At 43.0% G+C, this 27,587-nt stretch overlaps 2 protein-coding genes and 1 pseudogene across 4 annotated transcripts; 2 read left to right on the top strand and 1 right to left on the bottom strand.

Annotated features, from left to right (window-relative positions):
• Positions 1-10,542, top strand: LOC311141401 (prosaposin-like). Of its 2 annotated transcripts, XR_014614222.1 has the most exons (12): positions 1-183; positions 2,314-2,375; positions 2,835-2,909; positions 3,301-3,426; positions 3,597-3,731; positions 3,887-3,967; positions 4,050-4,233; positions 5,924-6,066; positions 6,300-6,380; positions 7,069-7,179; positions 8,314-10,201; positions 10,375-10,542. XR_014614222.1 is itself a non-coding variant. In XM_084176714.1 (11 exons), the coding sequence occupies exons 1-11, from the start codon at positions 135-137 to the stop codon at positions 8,347-8,349; spliced, it is 1,083 nt and encodes a 360-aa protein (XP_084032840.1). In that variant the 5' UTR covers positions 1-134; the 3' UTR covers positions 8,350-10,542. The 2 variants fall into 2 exon arrangements, 1 of the variants encoding a protein (XP_084032840.1); XM_084176714.1 differs by having other exon boundaries at positions 8,314-10,542.
• Positions 10,543-10,659: 117 nt separating this feature from the next.
• Positions 10,660-22,485, bottom strand: LOC311141407 (ubiquitin carboxyl-terminal hydrolase 39-like; annotated as a pseudogene). Its single transcript, XR_014615521.1, has 13 exons — positions 22,346-22,485; positions 18,970-19,048; positions 18,745-18,894; positions 18,592-18,697; positions 16,066-16,218; positions 15,575-15,800; positions 12,723-12,797; positions 12,475-12,542; positions 12,146-12,326; positions 11,491-11,634; positions 11,243-11,378; positions 10,995-11,081; positions 10,660-10,924 (listed from the first exon to the last, which is right to left on the bottom strand). The product of XR_014615521.1 is annotated as a ubiquitin carboxyl-terminal hydrolase 39-like (transcript).
• A 551-nt stretch (positions 22,486-23,036) lies between these two features.
• On the top strand, positions 23,037-26,159 carry LOC311141403 (UPF0561 protein C2orf68 homolog). Its single transcript, XM_084176719.1, has 4 exons — positions 23,037-23,227; positions 23,789-23,904; positions 23,997-24,142; positions 24,239-26,159. Exons 1-4 carry the CDS (start codon positions 23,118-23,120, stop codon positions 24,359-24,361), a joined length of 495 nt encoding a protein of 164 aa, XP_084032845.1. The 5' UTR covers positions 23,037-23,117; the 3' UTR covers positions 24,362-26,159.
• The last annotated feature ends 1,428 nt before the right edge of the window (positions 26,160-27,587 follow it).

Below are 27,587 nucleotides of genomic sequence, written 5' to 3'. Positions count from 1 at the left end.
CTTTCTCTATGGCCTAAACGCATTATTCCCTTCATGATCTGTGCTTCCGGACTCATAGCCATCGGAAAGATCATACTACTGTCACTTTTATTGATACAGGGCTGACTGTAAATCATTCTCTGTCCTCTCTTACGATGTCGGTTTTACCATTTATTGTGTTGATCTTGGCATCTTTTTGTATTGGTAAGTAGCTACATGGCTAGCGCATATATATTCTTCTATGTTGACAGTCTTTTTGGCAAACCCTTCCATGTCTAACGAGTCGCTGTCACTAAATGGCTGTCGCTACATATTAACAGTTACAAAAATAGACCTGGATTCTGCACAAACACATCCGTTAAAACTGCGCTAAGAAGCAGTCGTGCTATTTTCTGATTTTGACCACAGTGCTTTTTTTCTTCAATTAGCAATGCCAGATTATGGAAGATATTTTGCTTCCTTCCCACTGGGCACACACTGGTGGAATCAACGTTGTTTCCACGGAATTTCAACAAAATTACGTTGAACCAACGTGGATAGACGTTGAATTGACGTCTGTGCCCAGTGGGTTTTTCCTTTGCATAACGTAGAATACGTTAGGCCTGTTCAAAATTTGGGACATGATGCGGTCTGGTCCTTGCCAGATTAGGCTGGACAATTAAGACGGCAGGTATGAATACATTTTTCTAAAGATCGATCAAATATCGGTTCAACAGGGGTGTCATTTTCTTTTGGAACTTGTCTTTATTGCGACAAATGATGGAAACGGTGTTTTTCGAATAAATGATTGCCTAATCATTTTTAAGGTACGCGGGGCACGTGATGTCACGCCTAACTACACTGAACAAAAATATAAACGCAACATGTAAAATGTTGGTCCCAAGTTTCATGAGCTGAAAGAAGAAATCCCAGCAATGTTCCATACACACAAAAGTCTTATTTCTCTCAAATGTTGTGCACAAAATTGTTTACATCCCGGTTAGTGAGCATTTCTCCTTTGCCAAAATAATCCATGCACCTGACAGGTGAGGCATATCAAGAAGTTGATTTAAACAGCATGCTCATTACACAGGTGCACCTTGTGCTGGGAACAATAAAAGGATACTTTAAAATGTGAAGTTTTGTCACACAACACAATGCCACAGATGTCTCAAGTTTCGAGGGAGCGTGCAATTGGCATGCTGACTGCAGGGATGTCCACCAAAGCTGTTGCCAGAGAATTGAATGTTCATATCTCTACCATAAGCTGCCTCCAGCATCGTTTTAGAGAATTTGGCAGTACATCCAACCAGCCTCACAACCACAGACCACGTTTAACCACGCCAGCCTAGGACCTCCGCATCTGGCTGGGGGGGTGCTGAGGAGTATTTCTGTCTGTAAAAATCCCTTTTGTGGGGAAAAACTGATTCTGATTGGCTGGGCCTGGCTCTCCAGTGGGTGGGTCTGGCTGCCAAGTGGGTGGGCCTATGCCCTCCAAGGTCCACCCATAGCTGCACCCCTGCCCAGTCATGTGAAATCCATAGATTAGGGCCTAATTTATTTATTTCAATTGACTGATTTCCTTATGAACTGTAACTCACTAAAATCTTTGAAATCGTTGCGTTAATATTTTTGTTCAGTATATAAAGTTCCACTCCACACATAATTCTTAATGTCTACTGCTTGCAAAGTCATTATTTTTCATATAAATATAAATATGACTTTCAAGAATCCCTGACTCGCTTTGCATTTCAGGTTGGCAAGTTTCACCATTCAATTATTTCAGATCTATGGGAGTGCAAGTTTCACCATGGCACGGACCGTGGCGATACGTTGGCACATGAGAATTATTGGAATATGGCAAATATTAGTCAATTGCGTTCTATCCATGCTTGCTTTCGCAGGCTACCTGAGACACGAAGATAGGTGGGAGGGCATACAGGCTGTCGCCAATTTATTAATGCGCAATTTGCCTAAATGTGTAATGAAAACATTTCAACCACTACATTTTTATTCGACACTAGGTTTTTGCGAAAAACCGTTTTTTAGGTGTGACGTCAATACGTCCAGCTGTTTTTTATCGACACAAGATAGTTAAATGGAAACGCACCCAAGTAGGCAATTGTCGCATCTATTTTCAATGCGAACTTTATAAATGTCGAAAAAAAATCGCTGAACAACTTAATGGACACAGCTGTTGGCAAGAGAGCAGAAACAAGACTGGCACCAGGCTAGTGCCTTATTCCAATATCTGAATAGAAATGATGTATTGTACTAGTCTACATCTGACCTAGTTAACAACTTTTGTTTATACTAACAAACTAAACTGGGGGTTATTCTGCGGGATCTTCACAGGTGAGACCATGGTCATCGGTGAGCCTACCAGGGCCAAGTTGGGCATCACACAGCAGTCTTCAGTAAGATATAAATTGCTGTATGTGTGAAACCAAAATATCTAACATGTCTCCTCCAGGACCAGGTTTGATGGAGACTACACCCATTAACTCAAGTAGTCACCTGTTAATAGTTACCAATTGTATAACTTGTATTCTCTATTCTAGGGGATATAGCCCTGTACTTGGTTCATAAATCATTAATCACATCTATAGAAAACTCCATATCTTGGCCACATATTTCTAGTAACACAGCCCGTTTCACCAAGCCTGTGCTTTCACACACTACAAAACAAGTTATTTTTAAACTTCAGAAAGACAGTTGTTGTGGTGTGCCGTTTTTCATCAGAGATTCCATGCCTGAACTGTACACATGCTGAAGAGCATGTGGTTATTAGGTTAGAGATGTAGGGGGTTATGCCTGAACATTTTAAATTATAGTTACTCGCTGACCTCTCACTTCTGACCTTCCCCTTCTACCAGACAACTGACATCTGCTCAGACTGCAGCCAGATCATTGAGCTATTCACAGACATGATCTCCAACACAGACACCCAGGTGAGTACCCATTCTGATTCTGCTGAAGTATGTCTTCTGTCATTGTATTTTTGTAGCCAGAGTTGCAGATAACACCCTGATCAGAAAGTGGTACTTCGGATTTCATTTCTGTAGACAAGAGATACAAGGAAATATGAAAAAAGCCTTCTGGTCTCACGCCATTCCTCCCCCATCTTTCAGTTCCTGTTTATTGTGCAAATATAGAATACCATATCTCGGAGCAACTCCCTTATAGTAGTCAACAGAGACTACATTATATTGAACTCTAAGCTTGAAACCAAGACTGCTAGAAGGATGTCAAATTCACATGTCATTGTGCATCTCACCCCTCAACAAAGTGAGCCACCAGTAGTGTACTGTAACTGTATGTGTACCTGTGTTGATTGTTTAGGAGCTGATCCACAACACCCTGGATGCCCTGTGTCTGCGCCTCCCCGGAGATGAGGCTAAAAGCCACTGTATATCCCGGGTGCAGATGTACCTGCCCCAAGCCATCCAGTACCTCACTGGCATACTGGTGAGTGTCTGAGCACTTCAAACATACAGAGAGGGAAGTCCAGTTTACAGGGATTTTATACAACATAACCATCCAAAATGTTCCTACATTCCCTTTATCATGGGCAATAATGTTGTGATTCTATAATAGAATGACTTCTCAATTGTCTTTCTCCTTCTTCATATCTGTAGAAGCCAGGTGAGACATGTATGGTTCTGGGCCTGTGTGCTGTCCGCTCAGAGAGAAGAGCACCTGAACAGCTTCCTCCCACTTTCACTGACATCGATCTGTCCAATGCTGTACTCGACTCAGGCACCAGCCCAGAGGTGAGTGTGAGAGCTGAACTTTTGTACAGTCTAGGAACGGAAGTCCCTTGCCTGCCCTTTTTGTTTGTTTGTCAATGTGTTTTTTTTTCTAGTTCTGCATTTGTAATTTTTCTGTCTGCATTGAATGCTCTCTCACCAGCTAATCTCATCTCTAGGTGCAGGTCAGCCCACAGTGTACCTTCTGTGTTTATCTTATGAAGAAACTGGAGAGCATGTTGCCTATGGAGAAGACTGAGGTAACTCTCTCAATACGTCTATATTTTCCCCACACGTGTCCACACTCACTAACAAATTGTTGGACACCCTTGACCCTTACAGGATGCCGTAGTGAAGCTAATGGGTGAGGTGTGTGGCCTCCTGCCTGCAAGCTACAAAGACCAGTGTGATGACTTCATCAACAAGTATGGAAAGGAGATTGTTGACTTCCTGCTGTCGTCAGCCGCCCCTCACTCCATCTGTGTCATGCTGCACCTGTGTCTGTTCCAGGAGACCCCCAGCATGGGTGAGTGGGGTGATTTGGTCAGACCAGAGCTCATGTCTCAATCATAAGGTCATACAGTGCATTCGGGAAGTATTCAGACCCCTTGACTTTTTCAACATTTTGTTACTTTACAGCCTTATTCTAAAATTGATTAAATTGTTTTTTTCCTTCATCAATCTACACACAATACCTCATAATGACGAAGCGAAAACAGGTTTTTAGAATTTTTTGCAAATGTATCAGACCCTTTGCTATGAGACTTGAAATTGAGCTCAGGTGCATCCTGTTTCCATTGATAATCCTTGATGTTTCTACAACTTGATTGGAGTCCATCTGTGGTAAATTCAATTGATTGGACATGATTTGTCTATATAAGGTCCCACAGTTGACAGTGCATGTCATAGCAAAAACCAAGCCATGAGGTCGAAGGAATTGTCCGTACTGCTCCAAGACAGGATTGTGTCGAGGTACAGATCTGGGGAAGGGTACCAAAAAATGTCTGCAGCATTGAAGGTCCCCAAGAACACAGTGGCCTCCATCATTCTTAAATGGAAGAAGTTTGGAACCACCAAGACTCTTCCTAGAACTGGCCGCCCGGCCAAACTGAGCAATCGGGGGAGAATGGCCTTGGTCAGGGAGGTGACCAAGAACCTGATGGTCACTCTGACAGAGCTCCAGAGTTTCTCTGTGGAGATGGGAGAACCTTCCAGAAGGACAACCATCTCTGCAGCACTCCACAAATCAGGCCTTTATGGTAGTGGCCAGACAGAAGACACTCCTCAGTAAAAGGCACATGACAGCCTGCTTGGAGTTTGCCAAAAGGCACCTATAGGACTCTCAGACCATGAGAAACAAGATTCTCTGGTCTGATGAAACCAAGATTGAACTCTTTGGCCTGAATGCCAAGCGTCACATCTGGAGGACACCTGGCACCATCCCTACGGTGAAGCATGGTGGTGGCAGCATCATGCTGTGGGGATGTTTTTCCAGAGCGCTCAGGACCTCAGACTGGGGCGAAGGTTCACCTTCCAACAGGACAAAGATCCTAAGCACACTGCCAAGACAATGCAGGAGTGGCTTCGGGACAAGTCTCTGAATGTCCTTGAGTGGCCCAGCCAGAGCCCGGACTTGAACCCGATCTAACATCTCTGGAGAGACCTAAAAATAGCTGTGCAGTGACGCTCCCCATCCAACCTGACAGAGCTTGAGAGGATCTGCAGAGAAGAATGGGAGAAACTCCCCAAATACATTTGTGCCAAGCTTGTAGCGTCATACCCAAGAAGACTTGAGGCTGTAATCGCTGTCAAAAGGTTCTTCAACAAAGTACTGAGTAAAGGGTCTGAATACTTATGTAAATGTGATCAGGTTGTTATTTGTAATACATTTGTAAACATTTCTAAAAACCTGTTTTTGCTTTGTCATTAAGGGGTATTGTGTGTAGATTGATGGGGAAAAAAAACATTTAATACATTTTAGAATAAGGCTGTAACGTAACAAAATGTGGAAAAAGTCGAGGGGTCTGAATACTTTCCGAATGCACTGTATGTGTGTGGTCTCATACTGATATGACTATGTGGGCTACACATTTCCTTTCTGCTCTCTCCTCTTCTTCCCTCATCGCTTATGCTCTCCTTGATCTGTAGATTCTCTGTCTCACTTGACACTGCTCTCCCACATTGTAGCCCTCTGTAACCCTGACCCTCCTCTCCAGAGATGCCCCTCCCCTCTGACTGTGATTCCTGCCGTACCCTTGCGGTTCTGAGCCGGCTCCACCTGGGTCTCAATGCCACTGAACCTCAGACCACCTCTTTCCTCCAGTCTGTCTGCCTGCAGCACCCCAACGCCATCCCCAAGGTCTGCCCAGTCCCTCTACTTTACATCCACCCGTTAGCCCCTACATGTTTATTTAGTGTATGAGAAGCACAACAGAGCTTATGCAAGTTGCCTCCACTACCAGTACCAGGAGAATAGGCCTAAATATAGTGCTCTGTGCTGTAGTCACCGTAAGAGACAAGAATAACAAAACTTTAGTTGTGTTAAAAGTAGTTACGTCAGTTTCATTGTACCGGTCTTTGTGTTCTATCCAGTGTGAAATGTTCACCAAACTCTATGGCCCCAGGCTACAGAAGGTTCTGGGAAGCCAAATGGATGCTCCGGATACATGCGAGGTAATTAAACCATTCCCATCCAGCCGTAGGAGGTCCTCCTCTGACTCTACAGTGTCTGTGACATTGCTAACCTCACCATCTATATCCCCAGACCACTTCTTCTAATTACTAACCATGACCACTGCTCTTATATAGAGTGACTGTCCCAGTGACAAGTGGTTTGATTGTGTGTAAGGTGACGGAGTCTTGTCTTAGTATATCAGCTGATTATACACTGAGTGTACAAAACATTAGGAAAACCTGCTCGTTCCATTACATAGACTGACCAGGTGAAAGGTATGATCCTTTGAGGTCACTTGTTAAATCCACTTTTAAATCGGTCTAGATGAAGGGGAGGAGACAGGTTAAAGAAGGATTTTTAAGCCTTGAGACATGGATTGTGTATGTGTGCTATTCAGAGGGTGAAAAATATTTAAGTGCCTTTGAACGGGGTATGGGTTTTTCACGCTCAACAGTTTCCCATGTGTATCAAGAATGGTCCACCGCCCAAAAGACATCCAGACAACTTGACAACTGTGGGAAGCATTGGAGTCAACATGGGCCAGCATCCGTTGAACGCTTTCAACACCTTGTAGAGCATGCCCTCGGCAAATTGAGGCTGTTCTGAGGGCAAAAGGGGGTGCAACTCAATTTTAATAAGGTGTTCCTAATGTTTTGTACACTCAGTGTATATCTCTGTGTCCTCCAGAGAGCTGATGTGTGTGTTGCTGTGAAAGAGCAGCATCTTCTGGGGAAGAACCAGTGTACCTGGGGACCCAGTTACATCTGCAGGGACTTGAAAACCGCTCAGGGGTGTGGCGTAAGTAAACTAGATCTGCCATGGGCCCGGTTTCCCGATAGCGATAGAACAAGTGTTTTTAACAATGCATCTTTCCTACAACGATCGTAGATGTAACATGAGAGAGCGGTCGCTAAGTGTGTCGATACTGATAGGATCGATAGAAAGGGAGTGCTGCTCTCAGATCAGGTTTCTCCTTTCAAATCTTTCCTTAACATTATAATTATTTCACAATACTGACGGATCAGCTCCTAGAGAGATATTACCACCTACGGCTGCAAATATTGAGGCGGCTAATTCTAATGCTTACCCAATAAAAATGCACTAAATAACCGATTTGGCACATCATTGCGCACTTGTTAGGCTACACATCATGAAATATTGAGACAAATTAGACAGTAGCCTATAAGTAGCAAAATAACTTAGCCTACATTTCATGTTCAATCAGTTATTTCAATATGTTTGAAATAGGCCTATAGCCTTCTGCTTATATTTTAATGCAGTCATCTGGGTTTTCATTTGAAGTATATTTTTATACTGTACATTGCTTGTTTGTATCAATTGCAAAGACATTGACAACTTTATTTGTAGTCAACTTTGTTTTGTTATCGGCGGTCAGAGACGGATAAACCATGTGATTCCATGTTTAGCGGAGATCTTCTGTGTATAAAAGCATCTAACGATACTTAGCTGTTCTACGAGTTGTCTGAGGCAGGCGTTAGATTACGACTTCGTTAGATTAGATTAAGTGCAACGTTAATAACAATGGTTTTGGGAAACAGCTCAGATTTAACTATGCTCCTACGAAGGTTCTAACGATGAACTTACATTTTAGTCATTTAGCAGACACTCTTATCCAGAGCGACTTACAGTTAGTGAGTGCATACATTTTATTTTTTTCATACTGGCCCCCCGTGGGAATCGAACCCACAACCCTGGCGTTGCAAACGCCATGCTCTACCAACTGAGCTACACGGGACCGGTCTTAAACTTAAGATGCTTTTGGGAAACTGGGCCATGGTCTTATCTAATACAACAACCCAAGTACAAGTCATGTCTGCCATTGTGTATTGTCTGAAAAACAACCCTACCCACACCAATGTTTTGCTGCATTATTTCTGATCTGGTTTTATTTTCATTTTGATACAACTCCAGATGGTAGACCTCTGCCAGAAGTTGATGTGGAACTAGAGCTGAGAACCACTCCCAGAGTTCTCCCTCCATGGATGAAGCTGATGATTTATCTGCCAAACATATGTTTTAGATTTGCACTTGTTACTAACTGATTGCACTGTTGCCTTAATGATTTTTCTTTGCCACAGTATAAATGAAATATTTGTCAATTTCATTTAACTGGTCATCTGATATTACACTGAGCAATTTGAGTAAAATTCCTGTATATTTAAATAATTCCTTGATTTGCACTTCTGGTAGGCTGTTGTAGCACTGAGATGATTTGCACTGGGTAGGCTGTTATGAGTACAGTAAGTAATTAAGTCAATGTAAATTATTGACTTAAAATAATATTGGACCTATTTAAGCACATATCCACAAGTATAATAATTTACATTTGAAATGTGTTGTGACTTTTCAGTTGTCTACAATAAAAGGTAGGCTATAGTATCTTCAGTTAAAATCAGTCATAATCAGGAAGAACAAATATAGTACAATAAATGAAAAAGTGGCAAAGTGTCTTGAAGATATTAGTGAACATGTACCTCCTGTTGAGAAATCCTTTAAATCAGTAATGTCAACATTTTAATAATGCATTACCTTAATATACAATTTAGATTTTTGTGATCCAACTAAATGTACATGAGTATACAGTGGGGAGAACAAGTATTTGATACACTGTCGATTTTGCAGGTTTTCCTACTTTGTATGATTCACATTGTATGATTTTTAAGTAATTAATTTGCATTTTTATTCACCTGTTTGAACGTGTTTGCTGTATAAAAGACACCTGTCCACACACTCAATCAAACAGACTCCAACCTCTCCACAATGGCCAAGACCAGAGAGCTGTGTAAGGACATCAGGGATAAAATTGTAGACCTGCACAAGGCTGGGATGGGCTACAGGACAATAGGCAAGCAGCTTGGTGAGAAGGCAACAACTGTTGGAGCAATTATTACAAAATGGAAGAAGTTCAAGATGACGGTCAATCACCCTCGGTCTGGGGCTCCATGCAAGATCTCACCTCGTGGGGCATCAATGATCATGAGGAAGGTGAGGGATCAGCCCAGAACTTCACGGCAGGACCTGGTCAATGACCTGAAGAGAGCTGGGACCACAGTCTCAAAGAAAACCATTAGTAACACACTACGCCGTCATGGAAAAAAATCCTGCAGCGCACGCAAGGTCCCCCTGCTCAAGCCAGTGCATGTCCAGGCCCGTCTGAAGTTTGCCAATGACCATCTGGATGATCCAGAGGAGGAATGGGAGAAGGCAATGTGGTCTGATGAGATAAAAATATAGCTTTTTGGTCTAAACTCCACTCGCCGTGTTTGGAGGAAGAAGAAGGATGAGTACAACCCCAATAACGCCATCCCAACCGTGAAGCATGGAGGTAGAAACATCATTCTTTGGGGATGCTTTTCTGCAAAGGGGACAGGACGACTGCACCATATTGAGGTGAGGATGGATGGGGCCATGTATCGCGAGATCTTGGCCAACAACCTCCTTCCCTCAGTAAGAGCATTGAAGATGGGTCGTGGCTGGGTCTTCCAGCATGACAACGACCCGAAACACACAGCCAGGGCAACTAAGGAGTGGCTCCGTAAGAAGCATCTCAAGGTCCTGGAGTGGCCTAGCCAGTCTCCAGACCTGAACCCAATAGAAAATCTTTGGAGGGAGCTGAAAGTCCGTATTGGCCAGCGACAGCCCCGAAACCTGAAGGATCTGGAGAAGGTCTGTATGGAGGAGTGGGCCAAAATCCCTGCTGCAATGTGTGCAAACCTGGTCAAGACCTACAGGAAACGTATGATCTCTGTAATTGCAAACAAAGGTTTCTGTACCAAATATTAAGTTCTGCTTTTCTGATGTATCAAATACTTATGTCATGCAATAAAATGCAAATTAATTATTTAAAAATCATACAATTTGATTTTCTGGATTTTTGTTTTAGATTCTTTCTCTCACAGTTGAAGTGTACCTATGATAAAAATTACAGACCTCTACATGCTTTGTAAGTAGGAAAACCTGCAAAATCGGCAGTGTATCAAATACTTCTCCCCACTGTATGTATCCTATAATGTAATGCTTACAATAGGAACATCCTTTTGTAACTCTCACTATTTGGTAATGTCTTATTCAAAATGTTGACATTTTATTTATTGTTTTTACTACCTTGTTTCACAAATAAAGACCCAACTCTGGCAAAGATTCGGGGGGTGAATAAATCAACACATTTCATCCAAAAAGGTCAAACATATCAAATAATATTAATGACTGGAAACAGACATTTCAAAGCTGCTTTAATTCCACCATTTACAGTTAAAAGCTGACGTGAAGAACCAAAAAATAGTAGACATTGTTTTCTCGATATCCAAAATCCACAAATAAAAAGTCCTGTGGTGGGGGCTTACCCTGAGGTCATCTTGGACAGTGTCCAGTTCCACTCTGGTGGCTTTTTGGGGCTCGTCTGACCACTGGCCGGCAAGTGACATCTCTTGCCTGTACAATCAATCTTTCAATACGATCAATGCCTTATTCACACCCCTGTGTGGTTAGTTTTGTCATCTTTGTTCTCTCTTCTTTTCCAAATCTGGAACACAGAACCACACAACACAACAGCATCTTGTATAATCAGTTGTCAATGTGACAACAGAGCTTACCCGAATGTAGGCCTCTGACAGTGTGATCATCTGGGGCAGGATATCTGTCACCTGTAGGTCCTGCAGCTCGTACCACTTCCCAGTGCCCTTCAGTGACCCCCCAAAAAAGGCACACATTAGCACCAATAACTGAACAGGACGAGTATTTATTTCACTATGTCATAAAATACTGCACATCTAAAGCTCTGCAAATGTGATCCTTTAGAGTACACTAGGAGAAAGTCCTAAAAAATGCAGCTGTCACTTACATGATGCAGGACATGTATTCTGTATGCCCCATCAGTGGGCTTCCCATCATGCACCACGTTGGCCACCAGGTCATAGGTGGTGTTCTTCTCTGTGACCTGTGCCTCTTCTGTCAGGTACTCACAAAGGTCTACGTTCCTGGTCAAGGAGCAAATGCAAGGAGTCAAAAATACAGACATGAAATCATCAGGCTGAGCATGATGCTAAATAACCATTGAGTACATGGGGAAAGTATGCAACAATCTCTTACGTGAAGGGGAAGTTGACGATGGTGGGGTTCTTCTCCACAAAGAAGTTGTTCTTGGTGAACCTCTTGATGCAGAAGATGAGATAGGGGGGAAGCTTGAGCAACTGGAACCTTTTTTAGGAAATTCTCTTTGTAGGTTTTATACTCCTAAAAGCAAACAGGAGGGTGAAGGGACCAGAGGAAAGTGCGAAGAGGTGAGGAAAATCAAGAGGTGATAAAGCACTTAAGATTATTTCAAACAGAAGCTGAAGTCTCACAGGCCATCTTTCCAAATCTTGTCCCGTTGACTCGACTTTTGAAAGATTTTGCTTTGGATGGGAGCGCTGGCTGTTAACACTCGCTTTTGTTTTAGTAGCCTATGCAGCATTAGTTTTGTATCCTATGCTAGCTAGCTTGTTGCAAGTCAGAATTTTTCTGAAACAACATTGGTTGGTAGAGCAACCCATGCAACATTTGTTTGGCTTGATAAGTGGCAACGCATCACTAGTTTCCATCTAGCCCACACCTTTATACCGTCTTCATGAGGCTTTCAAACAAAACGTGAGAAGCCTAGGCTTCTGAGGCTAGTTTTCATTTAACTTGGTGGGAGAGATGGTTGGCTTGAACATAGGAGTGCTGTTCCTCTGAGCTAATGTAAGTGGGAGTTTGAGGGCAGTACCTTCTCTGTGTTGCCGTTAAACTTGGCCAGGATGTTGAAGAGGGGGACCTGTGGGATGATGAGCTGCTCCTTCTCATCCTTGTACTGTGGGGAGGTCAAGGGTCAGGAAGAGGAAGGTAGACTCCGACATCTCCTCCTGGTACTCCTCCTTCAACAGCAGAGCCTGCTTCTCTTCTGGTGGCTGGAGAGAGAGAAAGGTATGTAGTATTAACTATTTAGATTTTCAAATATGTAATCATATTGAAGTCATGAATTTACAAGTAAGGATTTAAACTTTGATACAATGATGCAGTCTTCATTTTACAAAGGTCTGACAATAAGCCACTCACCAAATCTGGGTGAGGAAGCTTCTTGAAGAAGATACTCATAGAACCCTGGAACACTTTGGTAAGGCTTGCTATATTGGCGATAGGCGACAGATGGGACAGAAGAGGGAGATATCTTTGTTAATCTCATAGGTTGTATAGTGAGGAAGACAACACTGAATGATAAAGACAATGAAAAAGGTTTAAGTCATATCCTTCCCCAACATCACTCCCTCCACCCCAGTCATCAGTCCCCTTCACCTCCCACTCACAAGGTTTCTTCTTGGTTCCTCCCAGTGCGCTGTGCAGAGCATTCATGAACCATGACAGAAAGTCCACAGCATCCCCTACAGGACAGAGACCAATCAGCAGATTAGTTTATTCGCAACATAAAGGGCAACACATACAGTTGAAGTCGGAAGTTTACATACACTTAGGTTGGAGTCATTAAAACTCATTTTCAACCACTCCACAAATTTCTTGTTAACAAACTATCGTTTTGGCAAGTTGGTTAGGACATCTACTTTGTGCATGACACAAGTAATTTTTCCAACAATTGTTTACAGACAGATTATTTCACTTATAATTCACTGTATCACAATTCCAGTGGGTCAGAAGTTGACTGCCTTTAAACAGCTTGGAAAATTCCAGAAAATTATGTCATGGCTTTAGAAGCTTCTAATAGGCTAATTGACATCATTTGAGTCAATTGGAGGTGTACCTGTGGATGTATTTCAAGGCCTACCTTCAAACTCAGTGCCTCTTTGGGACAAAGATCGTACTTTTTGGAGAAATGTCCTCTGGTCTGATGAAACAAAAATAGAACTGTTTGGCCATAATGACCATTGTTATGTTTGGAGGAAAAAGGGGAAGGCTTGCAAGCCGAAGAACACCATCCCAACCGTGAAGCACAGGGTTGGCAGCATCATGCTGTGGGGGTGCTTCGCTGCAGGAGGGACTGGTGCACTTCACAAAATAGATGGCATCATGAGGAAGGAAAATGATGTGGATATATTGAAGCAACATCTCAAGACATCAGTCAGGAAGTTAAAGCTTGGTCGCAAATGGGTCTTCCAAATGGACAATGACCCCAAGCATACTTCCAAAGTTGTGGCAAAATGGCTTAAGGACAACAAAGTCAAGGTATTGGAGTGGCCATCACAAAGCCCTGACCTCAATCCTATAGAACATTTGTGGGTAGAACTGAAAAAGCGTGTGCGAGCACATTGTAGGATTTGTAATGAATTTATTAGCAATTTATGGTGGAAAATAAGTATTTGGTCAATAACAAAAGTTTCTCAATACTTTGTTATATACCCTTTGTTGGCAATGACACAGGTCAAACATTTTCTGTAAGTCTTCACAAGGTTCTCACACACTGTTGCTGGTATTTTGGCCAATTCCTCCATGCAGATCTCCTCTAGAGCAGTGATGTTTTGGGGCTGTCGCTGGGCAACACGGACTTTCAACTCCCTCCAAAGATTTTCTATGGGGTTGAGATCTGGAGACTGGCTAGGCCACTCCAGGACCTTGAAATGCTTCTTACGAAGCCACTCCTTCGTTGCCCGGGCGGTGCGTTTGGGATCATTGTCATGCTGAAAGACCCAGCCACGTTTCATCTTCAATGCCCTTGCTGATGGAAGGAGGTTTTCACTCAAAATCTCACGATACATGGCCCCATTCATTCTTTCCTTTACACGGATCAGTCGTCCTGGTCCCTTTGCAGAAAAACAGCCCCAAAGCATGATGTTTCCACCCCCATGCTTCACAGTAGGTATGGTGTTCTTTGGATGCAACTCAGCATTCTTTGTCCTCCAAACACGACGAGTTGAGTTTTTACCAAAAAGTTCTATTTTGGTTTCATCTGACCATATGACATTCTCCCAATCCTCTTCTGGATCATCCAAATGCACTCTAGCAAACTTCAGACGGGCCTGGACATGTACTGGCTTAAGCAGGGGGACACGTCTGGCACTGCAGGATTTGAGTCCCTGGTGGCGTAGTGTGTTACTGATGGTAGGCTTTGTTACTTTGGTCCCAGCTCTCTGCAGGTCATTCACTAGGTCCCCCCGTGTGGTTCTGGGATTTTTGCTCACCGTTCTTGTGATCATTTTGACCCCACGGGGTGAGATCTTGCATGGAGCCCCAGATCGAGAGAGATTATCAGTGGTCTTGTATGTCTTCCATTTCCTAATAATTGCTCCCACAGTTGATTTCTTCAAACCAAGCTGCTTACCTATTGCAGATTCAGTCTTCCCAGCCTGGTGCAGGTCTACAATTTTGTTTCTGGTGTCCTTTGACAGCTCTTTGGTCTTGGCCATAGTGGAGTTTGGAGTGTGACTGTTTGAGGTTGTGGACAGGTGTCTTTTATACTGATAACAAGTTCAAACAGGTGCCATTAATACAGGTAACGAGTGGAGGACAGAGGAGCCTCTTAAAGAAGAAGTTACAGGTCTGTGAGAGCCAGAAATCTTGCTTGTTTGTAGGTGACCAAATACTTATTTTCCACCATAATTTGCAAATAAATTCATAAAAAATCCTACAATGTGATTTTCTGGATTTTTTTCTCTCATTTTGTCTGTCATAGTTGACGTGTACCTATGATGAAAATTACAGGCCTCTCTCATCTTTTTAAGTGGGAGAACTTGCACAATTGGTGGCTGACTAAATACTTTTTTCCCCCCCACTGTACACCAGCTCTGTCAGTAGGAATGGGCCAAAATTCACCCAACTTATTGTGGGAAGCTTGTGGAAGGCTACCCGAAACGTTTGACCCAAGTTAAACTATTTAAAGGCAATGCTACCAAATACTAATTGAGTGTATGTAAACTTCTGACCCACTGGGAATGTGATGAAAGAAATAAAAGCTGAAATAAATCGCTCTACTATTATTCTGACATTTCACATTCTTAAAATAAAGTGGTGATCCTAACTGACCTAAGACAGGGAATTTGTACTAGGATTAAATGTCAGGAATTGTGAAAAACTGAGTTTAAATGTATTTGGCTAAGGTGTATGTAAACTTCTGACTTCAACTGTACATACATTTGACTGTACTAAAAACATTTTGTTCTTAAGAATCATGGCTCACGGCCTAACTGAATGTGATATAATAAAATCGTACCTTACTTGGTGATCTGGAAGTTCTTCTTGCTACACAGCACTACAGCCTGTAACATCTCGTGGGGTGACACGTGGGCCTTGAAGTTCCGTGGGTTCCACAGCTTGCGCATCAGCTCACCGAATCGCTGCACCAGCAGGACCATGATGTCACCAGGTGGCCTACGGATGCCGCAGTAATTCTCCTCTTCCAGAAAGTAGTTCCGCAGTGGGGGCACATTGGACAGTGCCTGGAAGGATAAAGACAGTTCACAATAATCATTTTACATTCAAGTCATTTAGCAGACGCTCTTATCCAGAGCGACTTACAGTAGTGAGTGCATACATTTTCATACTGGTCCCCCGTGGAACTCGAACCCACAACCCTGGCGTTGCAAGCGCCATGCTCTACCAACTGAGCTACATGGATGATCACACAGGAAAAGGTTTAGCAGCATGTGAATGGTGAGAGGTCTGATTCACCAGTGGATACTCTGTGGAGGATAACAGTCTTACCTGCAGCACCACATTAGCGTAGTCATTAGCCTTGATGTTGTTGAGCCCCACTATGCCAGGCAGATAGGTGGTGCCATCATAGGCTCGATACAGCTTGCCCTGCTTGTCCAATCCAGAAATGTTCTGTCTGGTGAACGTGGGCTTCAGTACATACTAAACACAAAGAACAAAAATATATGACCACCTCCATTATTGCACAAACCATGGCTGAACAATAACAGTTATACCTTATAATTCAGAACTATTGGTTTAGCACCATTTAATCAGTGCATGTTTGAATGAATGCATCTGACACTTCCTCCACTGCTTGTGCAGTGGAGGAGATCTTCGTGGGCTATACTCAGCCTTGTGTCTGGGTAGTAGGTTGGTGGTCTGTTGATATCCCTCTGGTGGTCTGGGGGCTGTGATTTGACAAAGTGGTTGGGGTTATATCTTGCCTGGTTGACGATGCACCTGTCCCGACACCCCATCTCAGCCTCCAGTATCTATGCAGCAATAGTCTATGTGCCGGGGGGCTAGGGTCAGTCTGTTACATTGAGGGAAAAAAGTATTTGATCCCCTGCTGATTTTGTACGTTTGCCCACTGACAAAGACATGATCAGTCTATAATTTTAATGGTAGGTTTATTTGAACAGTGAGAGACAGAATAACAACAAAAAAATCCAGAAAAACGCATGTCAAAAATGTTATAAATTGATTTGCATTTTAATGAGGGAAATAAGTATTTGACCCCTCTGTAAAACATTACTTAGTACTTGGTGGCAAAACCCTTGTTGGCAATCACAGAGGTCAGACGTTTCTTGTAGTTGGCCACCAGGTTTGCACACATCTCAGGAGGGATTTTGTTCCACTCCTCTTTGCAGATCTTCTCCAAGTCATTAAGGTTGAGGCTGACGTTTGGCAACTCGAACCTTCAGCTCCCTCCACAGATTTTCTATGGGATTAAGGTCTGGAGACTGGCTAGGCCACTCCAGGACCTTAATGTGCTTCTTCTTGAGCCACTCCTTTGTTGCCTTGGCCGTGTGTTTTGGGTCAATGTCACGCTGGAATACCCATCCACGACCCATTTTCAATGCCCTGGCTGAGGGAAGGAGGTTCTCACCCAAGATTTCACGGTACATGGCCCCGTCCATCGTCCCTTTGATGCGGTGAAGTTGTCCTGTCCCCTTAGCAGAAAAACACCCCCAAAGCATAATGTTTCCACCTCCATGTTTGACGGTGGGGATGGTGTTCTTGGGGTCATAGGCAGCATTCCTCCTCCTCCAAACACGGCGAGTTGAGTTGATGCCAAAGAGCTCCATTTTGGTCTCATCTGACCACAACACTTTCACCCAGTTCTCCTCCGAATCATTCAATGTTCATTGGCAAACTTCAGACTGCCCTGTATATGTGCTTTCTTGAGCAGGGGGACCTTGCGGGCGCTGCAGGATTTCAGTCCTTCGCGGCGTAGTGTGTTACCAATTGTTTTCTTGGTGACTATGGTCCCAGCTGCCTTGAGATCATTAACAAGATCCTCCCGTGTAGTTCTGGGCTGATTCCTCAACGTTCTCATGATCATTGCAACTCCACGAGGTGAGATCTTGCATGGAGCCCCAGGCCGAAGGATATTGACAGTTATTTTGTGTTTCTTCCATTTGCGAATAATCGCACCAACTGTTGTCACATTCTCACCAAGCTGCTTGGCGATGGTCTTGTAGCACATTCCAGCCTTGCGTGGTCCTCTGTAGCTCAGCTGGTAGAGCACGGCGCTTGTAACGCCAAGGTAGTGGGTTCGATCCCCGGGACCACCCATACACAAAAAATGTATGCACGCATGACTGTAAGTCGCTTTGGATAAAAGCGTCTGCTAAATGGCATATTATTATTATTACTATTGTGTAGGTCTACAATCTTGTCCCTGACATCCTTGGAGAGCTCTTTGGTCTTGCCCATGGTGGAGAGTTTGGAATCTGATTGATTGATTGCTTCTGTGGACAGGTGTCTTTTATACAGGTAACAAACTGAGATTAGGAGCACTCCCTTTAAGAGTGTGCTCCTAATCTCAGCTCGTTACCTGTATAAAAGACACATGGGAGCCAGAAATCTTTCTGATTGAGAGGGGGTCAAATACTTATTTCCCTCATTAAAATGCAAATCAATTTATAACATTTTTTACATGCGTTTTTCTGGATTTTTTTGTTGTTATTCTGTCTCTCATTGTTCAAATAAACCTACCATAAAAATTATAGACTGATCATTTCTTTGTCAGTGGGCAAACGTACAAAATCAGCAGGGGATCAAATACTTTTTTCCCTCACTGTATATCTGGTGAAAATTCTCCTGTCTTATCTGGTGTCCTGTGTGGATTTAAGTATGCTCCCTCTAATTCTCTCTCTCTCTCTCTCCCCTCCCGGAGGACCATGCCTCAGGACTTTCTGTATAGCACTTTGTGACATATGCCGATGTAAAAAGGGCTTAATAAATACATTTGATTGATATGGTATTTCTTATTACAGGGTTAATGTGTGCAAACCCATCTATGTGGACTGAACGTGATGTCTTCCAGGATGAGTCAATGATCTCATAGTTATCTGGCAGACAGTAGAACTTGAGTGTGTGCAGATTGAGGAACACATGGTGGGTGAGCTGCACACTGAGACACACACACACATTAGTTTAGGTCAAATCATTTCTGAACACTTCTCAGGTAGGGAGGCAAGTAACAATGTTAATCTTGAAGTATTGGATACTTTACCTTGGAAGTATTTCCCACAGATGAGACAGGCATAGACGTTGATGTGGGAGAGCGAGATGGAGCACAGCTTCTCAAAATCAAAGTCCAGCACACTCCTGAAGACAAAGGTATTAGAGGTGAGTGACACAAATATTACACATTCAAGAAATGCCTGTTCTTGTACACGTTACCTATTGATTGTGTCGAGGTAGGGACAGTGGCGACTTCTGCGGTCCTCGGATGAACAGCCTATTTTCACAGGCACTGTAGCTATAAGACAAAGAACATGACAACAAATAATTCAGTGTAGCTAGCTAATTTGATGCCTAGCAATGACAACAATCGTAGCTATCTAGCTAACAGTAGCTACATTACGCCAGAGCTTTCTGTTTACAAAAAGCCTCTGGCTAACACTAACTTAGCTAGAAGTTGCCAGAAGATACCTACTCTACCATTGCACTTGAGATGCACTGGGTTCGGAATGCAGTCATGGTTACATTAAGACACCGTGGAGCCGGCGCGAGACACGAGTTGGAAAATGTACCTCAATGACACTGCCATTCCAAAATGGCTGTGGTGGCCACTGGTAGCTAGCATGAGGACGAAAATGACAATTTCAAGGGGAAACTAGCAGTATTTCAATCTTCTCTGTGAAGCCATGTTAACAAACAGATCACCGTCCATTTCTAATCCCACCGTACCTTATCCGCTATGCAATCTGGTTTCCAAGCTGGTCATGGGTGCACCTCAGCCACGCTAAAGGTCCTAAACGATATTATAACCGCGATCGATAAAAGACAGTACTGTGCAGCATTCTTCATCGACCTGGCCAAGGCTTTCGACTCTGTCAATCACCGCATTCTTATTGGCAGACTAAATAGCCTTGGTTTCTCAAATGACTGCCTCGCCTGGTTCACCAACTACTTCTCAGATAGAGTTCAATGTGTCAAATCGGAGGGCCTGTTGTATGGACCTCTGGCAGTCTCTATGGGGGTGCCACAGGGTTCAATTCTCGGGCCGCCTCTATTCTCTGTGTATATCAATGATGTCGCTCTTGCTGCTGGTGACTCTCAGATCCACCTCTACGCAGACGACACCATTTTGTATACATCTGGCCCTTCATTGGACACTGTTAACAAACCTCCAAACGAGCTTCAATGCCATACAACACTCCTTCCGTAGCCTCCAACTGCTCTTAAAACGCTAGTAAAACTAAATGCATGCTCTTCAATCGAACGTTGCTTGCCCGACTAGAATCACTACTCTCGGCGGGTCTGACTTAGAATATGTGGACAACTACAAATACCTAGGTGTCTGGTTAGACCGTAAACTCTCCTTCCAGACTCACATTAAGCATCTCCAATCCAAAGTTAAATCTAGAATCGGCTTCCTATTTCGCAGCAAAGCCTCCTTCACTCATGCTGCTAAACATGCCCTCGTAAAACGGACTATCCTACCGATCCTTGACTTCGGCGATGTTATTTAGAAAATAGCCTCCAACACTCTACTCAGCAAATTGGATGTAGTCTATCACAGTGCCATCCGTTTTGTCACCAAAGCCCCATATACTACCCACCATTGTGACCTGTACGCTCTCGTTAGCTGGCCCTCACTACATATTCATCGCCAAACCCACTGGCTCCAGGTCATCTATAAATCACTGCTAGGCAAATCCCCGCCTTATCTTAGCTCATTGGTCACCATAGCAACACCCACCCGTAGTATGCACTCCAGCAGGTATATCTCACTGGTCATCCCCAAAGCCAACACCTCCTTTGGCCGCCATTCCTTCCAGTTCTCTGCTGCTAATGACTGGAACAAACTGCAAAAATCTCTGAAGCTGGAGACTCTTATCTCCCTCACTAACTTCAAGCATCGATTGTCAGAGCAGCTTACCGATCACTCCACCTGTACACAGCCCATCTGTAATTAGCCCACCCAACTACCTCATCCCCATATTGTTATTTATTTTGCACCCCAGTATCTCTATTTGCACATCTTCTTCTGCACATCTATCACTCCAGTGTTAATACTAAATTGTAATTATTTTGCACTATGGCCTATTCATTGCCTTACCTCCATAACTTACTACATTTGCACACACTGTATATAGATTTTCTATTGTGTTATTGACTGTACGTTTTGTTTTATCCCATGTGTAACTGTGTTGTTGTTTTTAATCGCACTGCTTTGCTTTCTTGGCCAGGTCGCAGTTGTAAATGAGAACTTGTTCTCAACTGGCTTACCTGGTTAAATAAAGGTGAAATAAAAAATAAAAAATAAAAAGCAGTGTGGATAAAGGTACAATTTGGAGTTCAGTGGCATATCCCAGCCCTGCATTGAGGTACGTTTTCCAACCTATGATGTGTATAAACCCTGGATGACGGACAGGGGACGCTGTATTGATGCCACAGCGCAGCCATCTTGGTACTCCTCCTCCATTGTAAACAATTATACATATGTGGGAGACCCGTTTGAGGTGTTGAATATGGTGAAGTATGCGCTGGGAAAAGTAGAGTCTGTCAGAGTGACCAGGAGTGGTCTTATTTTGTTCATTGTATTTCTTTAGAACAGAGGAAGATTGCACTGAGGCTCAAAAGAATCCGGACAACAGAAGTTTTGTTTTGAACTTCGGAGTAGAGCACCCATCAAAGGAGTCATCTCAGGGGTGACGACGGATGTTCAGGTGGAATACCTGAAGAGGATTCCTGGTGTGGTTGTCTGACCTGCTGGGTGAATGGAGAAAAATATGGAAGTCCGTCGGTCCTGACAGAGTATACTGAAGAACAGATGACGGTGTTGATCCCGAGTTCCTGGAGTGCCCTGTAAGGGTGAAGGAGATTAGGTGGCAAAAGTTAGAGCTGAGGCGATTAAAATAATTGAGAAAACAAGTGATGCTAGCGAAGATATGGTAGTGGACGCACCACAGCCTGTAGTAAATGTTTGCTGCCAGTCAAAAGATACCCTGTGTGTTAAAAGGGTGGATTTTGTGGTGTTCATTGCCACAGTTAAACTGTATGGCACAGGTCTCAAAGAAGTCTGGACATTATTGTGGCTGCGGTATAAATGTTTTTGGGACTAAATTATTTTACATCTGAAGACTTGCAAGGGATACTGGCACCGGAAGACCCGCCCTCCCAGGTTCCCCTTGAGCTTGTGTTGGGATCAGATCTATTTAATTTAACAGAAAAGTAGTTTAGTTTATTTATTTTTTCCGTTTTTTGGGAATCCCGTTTCATTAAATTGTGCGATCGCCAATATAACATAGAATAATTAGAAGTAGTGTCTTAATGTGTTGCGTTCCGACCCCAGTGTAGCTCAGTGTAAACAAGCGTAACAGTAGGGTCGGTATCTTCTGGCAAAACTAGACGGACACTTTTGAAGCTGGGATCTTAGCTAGTTAACAATACATTAGTCAACTAGAACTAGCTACCTACCGAGAATGTTATTTAGGTTAACTAGCTAACTTGGCTAGCAAATATTAACATATACGCTTGGAAATAAACGCTAGCTTGTCACTAGCTAGCGTTAGCTTATACACGGTTTCAAATCGTTAACGTTAGTTACCTTCATCGTTTTCCAAGTCAACTTCTCTCTCCCGTTTTACAAAGACCATCGTGTTAATCTTTGATGCGTATGGGGAAAAATAGAGATAATATTACTAAAGCCAGGGGTGAGTTGATTTTGCTAGTAGCTAGCTAAGCTCCCCAAACGAAGAGCAGTGCACACATCCAAAACTCCCGGTTTCAATATCAAGATGGCCAACCAGAATTTAACCCCGTGTTTTCACATTTACTCTGGCAAAAACAGAACGGTTGAGATTAAATAGTGTTGGCCATTTTTATTTGGGCCTCTAAAGAGCAACGCAGCTTTTAAACAATTTAAAAAGAAAATAATTCATGAAGATTAAAAATATGAGAAAAGTATCATTTGCAGGGGTAGAAACTTTATCCTAAAAATAGATTATGGACAGGCTCGCAACTCCGTGTGCAATTCTAGTTAGACAGTAGCCCAGACCACTTTGAAAGGTTCGTCACTAGTTACCACAGTCACAAAGTCATAAACCCCGCCCATTTCTACTATTTCTCTTCTTAAAATGTGATTTTAAAACCTTAACCACAATGATAACCTCATGCCTAACCTTAAATTAAGACCAAAAAGTACGTTTTTGTTTTAATGAATTTTTACGATAGCCAAGGTTGACTTAGTGGCTGTGGTAACTAGTGGAAGCCCTTAGAAAGATTGATTAACGTTATGATGCAGTTGATGGTGTTGTGCATATAAAGAAGTAATAATGTTCCATTTTAAATACTAAATACATTGTCCATCATCTCTCACGATGGAGATTTTGCGGGATGATGAAGAACAAGCGCTCAAATATAAACGTACGGGTCGTTTGGACATGAGCCATGGTTTCTTATACCACATTCGAAGGAACCAGATTGCCAGGTGAATCACTAATCTGAGCTAACATGCCGTGCGGGGTGTATATTTGTCTATCTATTTTGTCAATGTAATCAATTCTGAGAGCGTTCAGTTTCGAGGGTTTTCTTGATAATGTTGAAATTCATCGCTAGTACGCCTACTCATTCCAACCTCTACTGGGCATGCGCACAACGTCTAACAGAGAACTGCCCCTCTTACATTTTACATTTTAGTCATTTAGCAAACGCTGTTATCCAGAGCGACTTACAGTTAGTGAGTGCATACATTTTCATACTGGCCCCCGTCGGAAACGAACCCACAACCCTGGCGTTGCAAGCGCCATGCTCTACCAACTGAGCTAAAGGGGACTCTTCAGAGTATCAATACCATTGACAGATATTGCTGTCTGCTGTGTACAAACTACACCCATCACAGCTCACTCATCATGGATATTGTTAGAAGTTGGACACTCACAATCATTCCAATGGTTTGAATTAAATGGCCTTCTTACTCTCTAATTTATATAAATAATGTCTCTCTTACTGCAAGATTCAGACACTGACTTATCACTTTGATGTCTTGCAGAGATGACTATGATAAGCAGGTAAAGCAGGCCAATGAGCGTCAGAGGACCAGGCTCACCACTACCCCCCGACGGCCCCGCCGGCCAGATATCCAAGTGTACCATCCTCGACGCGGAAGTAAGAAAACACTGCTGCTAGTATGAACTCTTCTGTCAACTTGATGTAAGACTCAGTTTAGTGGTGATGTGTATTTATGTATGTGTCTCCAGATGGATCTGAGCCAGGAGGGGGTGCAGAGACTGAAGAGGGGAATGAGAGTGGGTCGAGTACAGAGCCAGAGACCCATGGAACTGAACTCTTCTGGCTGGACTACCAGGCTGACTCTGGCCGTGTCACCTCCTTCATTGTACACAAGGTCTGTCTGTCTATAGTGTCTATATAGTTATGATGGTGCTCATCCTGTTGCATGCAGAACAATGTGCCCTCGTGACCCCTGTTTCCTGTCTCTTAGGAGGACAAGCCAGAGAGGGTGGTGGAGCGCGTAGCAGAGGAGAATGTTCTGGACTCAGCCATGAGGGTGACACTGCAGGCCCGGGTTCGAAAGGAAATGGATAAACGTCTGGACAAACGCTGAAGGAAGAGAATTAAGTTAACAGACAGTGATGAGAGAGAGGGGTGAGGAGGAGCCAGAGGCCTTTGTTTACCCTCCAGCCAACCCTCTTCCTGTATGTAATGAATACTAGTAGCAGAGGTCTACTCTGGACTCACATTCTGAGGGACGGTTAACCAGGATCTGAGTGACATCACACAGCCGCGCTGTCCCCTCTGTGCTAGTGTACAACCATGGTGAAAAGACTGACTTACAGAAGGGTAAAAATGGAGCCGTCCTCATATCTCCTGTATTGGGCTGGCATCTCTGACCCTGGGTCATGTCTGTAGGGGCCCTGTGAAACTGGTGTTGTCTTGTGGTTGAATGGACCATTGGCTGTCAACCTGCTCCAAAGGACAGAGTTAAATGTGAAACGCTGTGTGTAACGTCCATTTTTATAGTTTAGTTCGCTACTTGAGTCATCTCTATCTGCTCTCTCTCTCCATGCTGCTTTCCACACAGCCCTAGCCCCGCCCCCTGTCTCTCAAGGGGCACGCATTTGTTGTTCCTCGACCTTGAGACACTTAGTAGACCGGTAGTATGGTTAGGCTACAGTATTGCTGTACGATAGGAGCACAACATAATAGCCTGTTTAATCTCAAAGGCAGGAGATAGACACACAATCATGTATTGATAAACAAAATATTTAACAACAATTCATATTTTGCGTAGACATGTGGACTGTAGGCAGCATTTACTTTGAATTTGTTCAATAGACAATCAATGTTGTAGAATGTGTAGCCAGTGTTTGGCACTCGCTATAGGCGGCATGCATTTTTTGTTTTAATTAAGTCACTGCAAAAAATTAAAACATTCTGCCCATACCTCTACAGAAATGTGATCACATTTGCCATTGCGCTTTCCTTTAGCAAATATCATGGCCCAGTTCCAACATCTCCAAATCATACAGCAAATGAGGGCGTTGTTGTTACCATAAAAGGTGAATGGAGGGCATTTTCCAGGCGGAGTTGTAGCGTTAGTTCACGCACAAATATAGTATGGCTCTGATTTACCAATGAAAACATGCATATATGTTGTGTGCGACAGTTTGATAGATCCCAATCATTTGTTTGCACGTAAATCCTAGAATCTCCACGTACGCCAGAATTTAGTTCGACATTTATGCACGGTTAATAAATGAGGCCCCAGAAACTGTGACGCCACCCCTGTGAATGTTTGTTTTTAACCACACAGTGACATCCTCTGCCCCATAGAAAGTGTGATGCGTTTGCTGTGTTTACATAATGTACTTTTAGTTTATATGGATGTGGTTTAAATCCAGTGGAGGCTGCTGAGGGGAGGACGGCTCATAATAATGGCTGGAACGGCGCGAATGGAATGGCATCAAACACATGGAAACCATGTGATTGATGTATTTGATACCATTCCACCTATTCCGCTCCAGCCATTACCACATGCCTGTCCTCCCCAATTAAGGTGCCACCAACCTCCTGTGTCACATTTGTTTTGCAAAGTGCTGTGAATGGGATGTCATTGCAGTTATATTTTTGGGGGGTTTTCATGAAAAAGCGACCATTTTGATTTGCTATCTGCAGGGTTACATTTGAGGTTACTGTGACTGAAGCGATATGGTTGTGTTTTGTGATAAATCAATATGACTAAGGCTGGAGAGCAAATCAATTGGTCGTAGCAGTTTCTTGTTTGTGTAAAAAATGTGCCGGCCGTGGTCATGACTTCTCTGTATTCTAATTTATTTTTGATTGGCCTGTATGTTCTAAGAGTCTTATTTTTTTATACTGTCATTTTCTGGAGAGGTCCTTATTGTTTCAGCATTATATATATTAAATATAGTTATTTTCCAAAAGTGTTTATTGTATATTTATTTCCAAAAAGTGGTTGGATGTTCACTGTATGCAGATGAATGTGTTAAAGGTGACCGAGGCCGTACGTTACTCTATCCTCCTCCGTCTCAATGTTTTAATTTACGGCTTGGGTGATGCATGGTGAGGGCTGTACCATTAGTGTGGGGGATAAGGTCATTGTCATGGTTGAAATTCCAGATGATGTGCTTCATGCAATCCTAAATTATATGGCCAGATTAGACTAGCGCATGTCATGGAGTGAACAGAAAGCACAGGCCTGTATAATGGGAAAATAACTCACTTCTCTCTAGGGGCAATGTAATGTTACTATTTGTCACTAGGGGGAAGCATCTACCATTTTTACTTAGACAGGGCACAGAAATGTTCCAGTTTGATGTTCAATACAACAAAATTGATCCACAGAGACCTTTACCCACTTGTATTTTTCCATCTATTCTCCTTCATGATGCTCTTACACCATTCCCGTATTTATACTGTTATGATTTCTCTTTCAGCAATGACAGGAGTGAACCTGTTTAGACTAGGTTTACACATCCATTTGGGTTCAATGGCCTCAACACTTTCAGACCTATCAAATAACTTTTAAAAGTATTGCACCGCAATGTACCTTATTTTGGAAAACTTTTTTGGCTCCTTATTTTAGAAAAATTGACGAGCATGGTTAAGTCGTCCAACCTTATGTGTAACCAGAGTCAGCCATTGAACCACAGTGATAGTATCCTGCAACCCTAAGGAGTCACATGGCTAACCTCCGTTCATAACACAGGCCTACTGACACTAGTACACTACTGCAAGGTTATAGAGTTGTATAGAGATCGCAACATTGTATCTGTCCAATTATGGCGTCTGTGAGCGCACGACAGCGCCATTGAGGCCATTTCCATTTTGAAGTAGTCCATTTTTTTCTACTACTTCTATAAATTGGTAAACGAACTGAAAGGGTGCATGCTGCCACTTGGAGTGTGTTGTTTGAACATGTATAAAGCCAAGGTTGCCAATTTACTGCCACCTGCAGTTATGGAATGTTTGCTCACAAGTATAATTCATTGGTTGATCCCTCCTGATGACCTGGATGGAATTATGTGATCCTTCCCTAACCCATAGGAAGTCCCATTCAGTTGACTACTTAAAAATTGTGTCTTCAGTGGCACTGTCAATGCTAAAATAGGTTTTTGGGCACTAGAGTCCTCTATACAACTCTTTTTAGAGATTAAATTAAAGAACTAACTAAATAATGTTTTTTCCTAGAGCTGTGGTACAACTTGTTCCTAAGGGACTCAACAATCCCATCCAAAGAAAAATCAAAAGGGGGATTAGAACTAACAATCGAGTGGACAAACTGCTGATTCCCACCATTTGTGGCCGAT

Source organism: Coregonus lavaretus (genome assembly GCF_964263955.1).
Source record: "Coregonus lavaretus genome assembly, chromosome: 14".
NCBI lineage: Eukaryota > Metazoa > Chordata > Actinopteri > Salmoniformes > Salmonidae > Coregonus > Coregonus lavaretus.
The sequence above is the reverse complement of the archived record's forward strand: the minus strand, read 5'-3'. Positions and strand labels throughout refer to the sequence as shown.

Excerpts from the sequence above, each read along its gene's own strand:
- LOC311141401 (XM_084176714.1), top strand. The coding sequence starts at position 135 with ATGTCGGTTTTACCATTTATTGTGTTGATCTTGGCATCTTTTTGTATT. Across the intron at positions 184-2,313 it reads CTTGGCATCTTTTTGTATTG|GTGAGACCATGGTCATCGGT; the intron begins GTAAGTAGCTAC and ends GGATCTTCACAG. Across the intron at positions 4,234-5,923 it reads CCAGGAGACCCCCAGCATGG|AGATGCCCCTCCCCTCTGAC; the intron begins GTGAGTGGGGTG and ends CCTCCTCTCCAG.
- LOC311141403 (XM_084176719.1), top strand. The coding sequence starts at position 23,118 with ATGGAGATTTTGCGGGATGATGAAGAACAAGCGCTCAAATATAAACGT. Across the intron at positions 23,228-23,788 it reads CGAAGGAACCAGATTGCCAG|AGATGACTATGATAAGCAGG; the intron begins GTGAATCACTAA and ends GATGTCTTGCAG. Across the intron at positions 23,905-23,996 it reads GTACCATCCTCGACGCGGAA|ATGGATCTGAGCCAGGAGGG; the intron begins GTAAGAAAACAC and ends ATGTGTCTCCAG.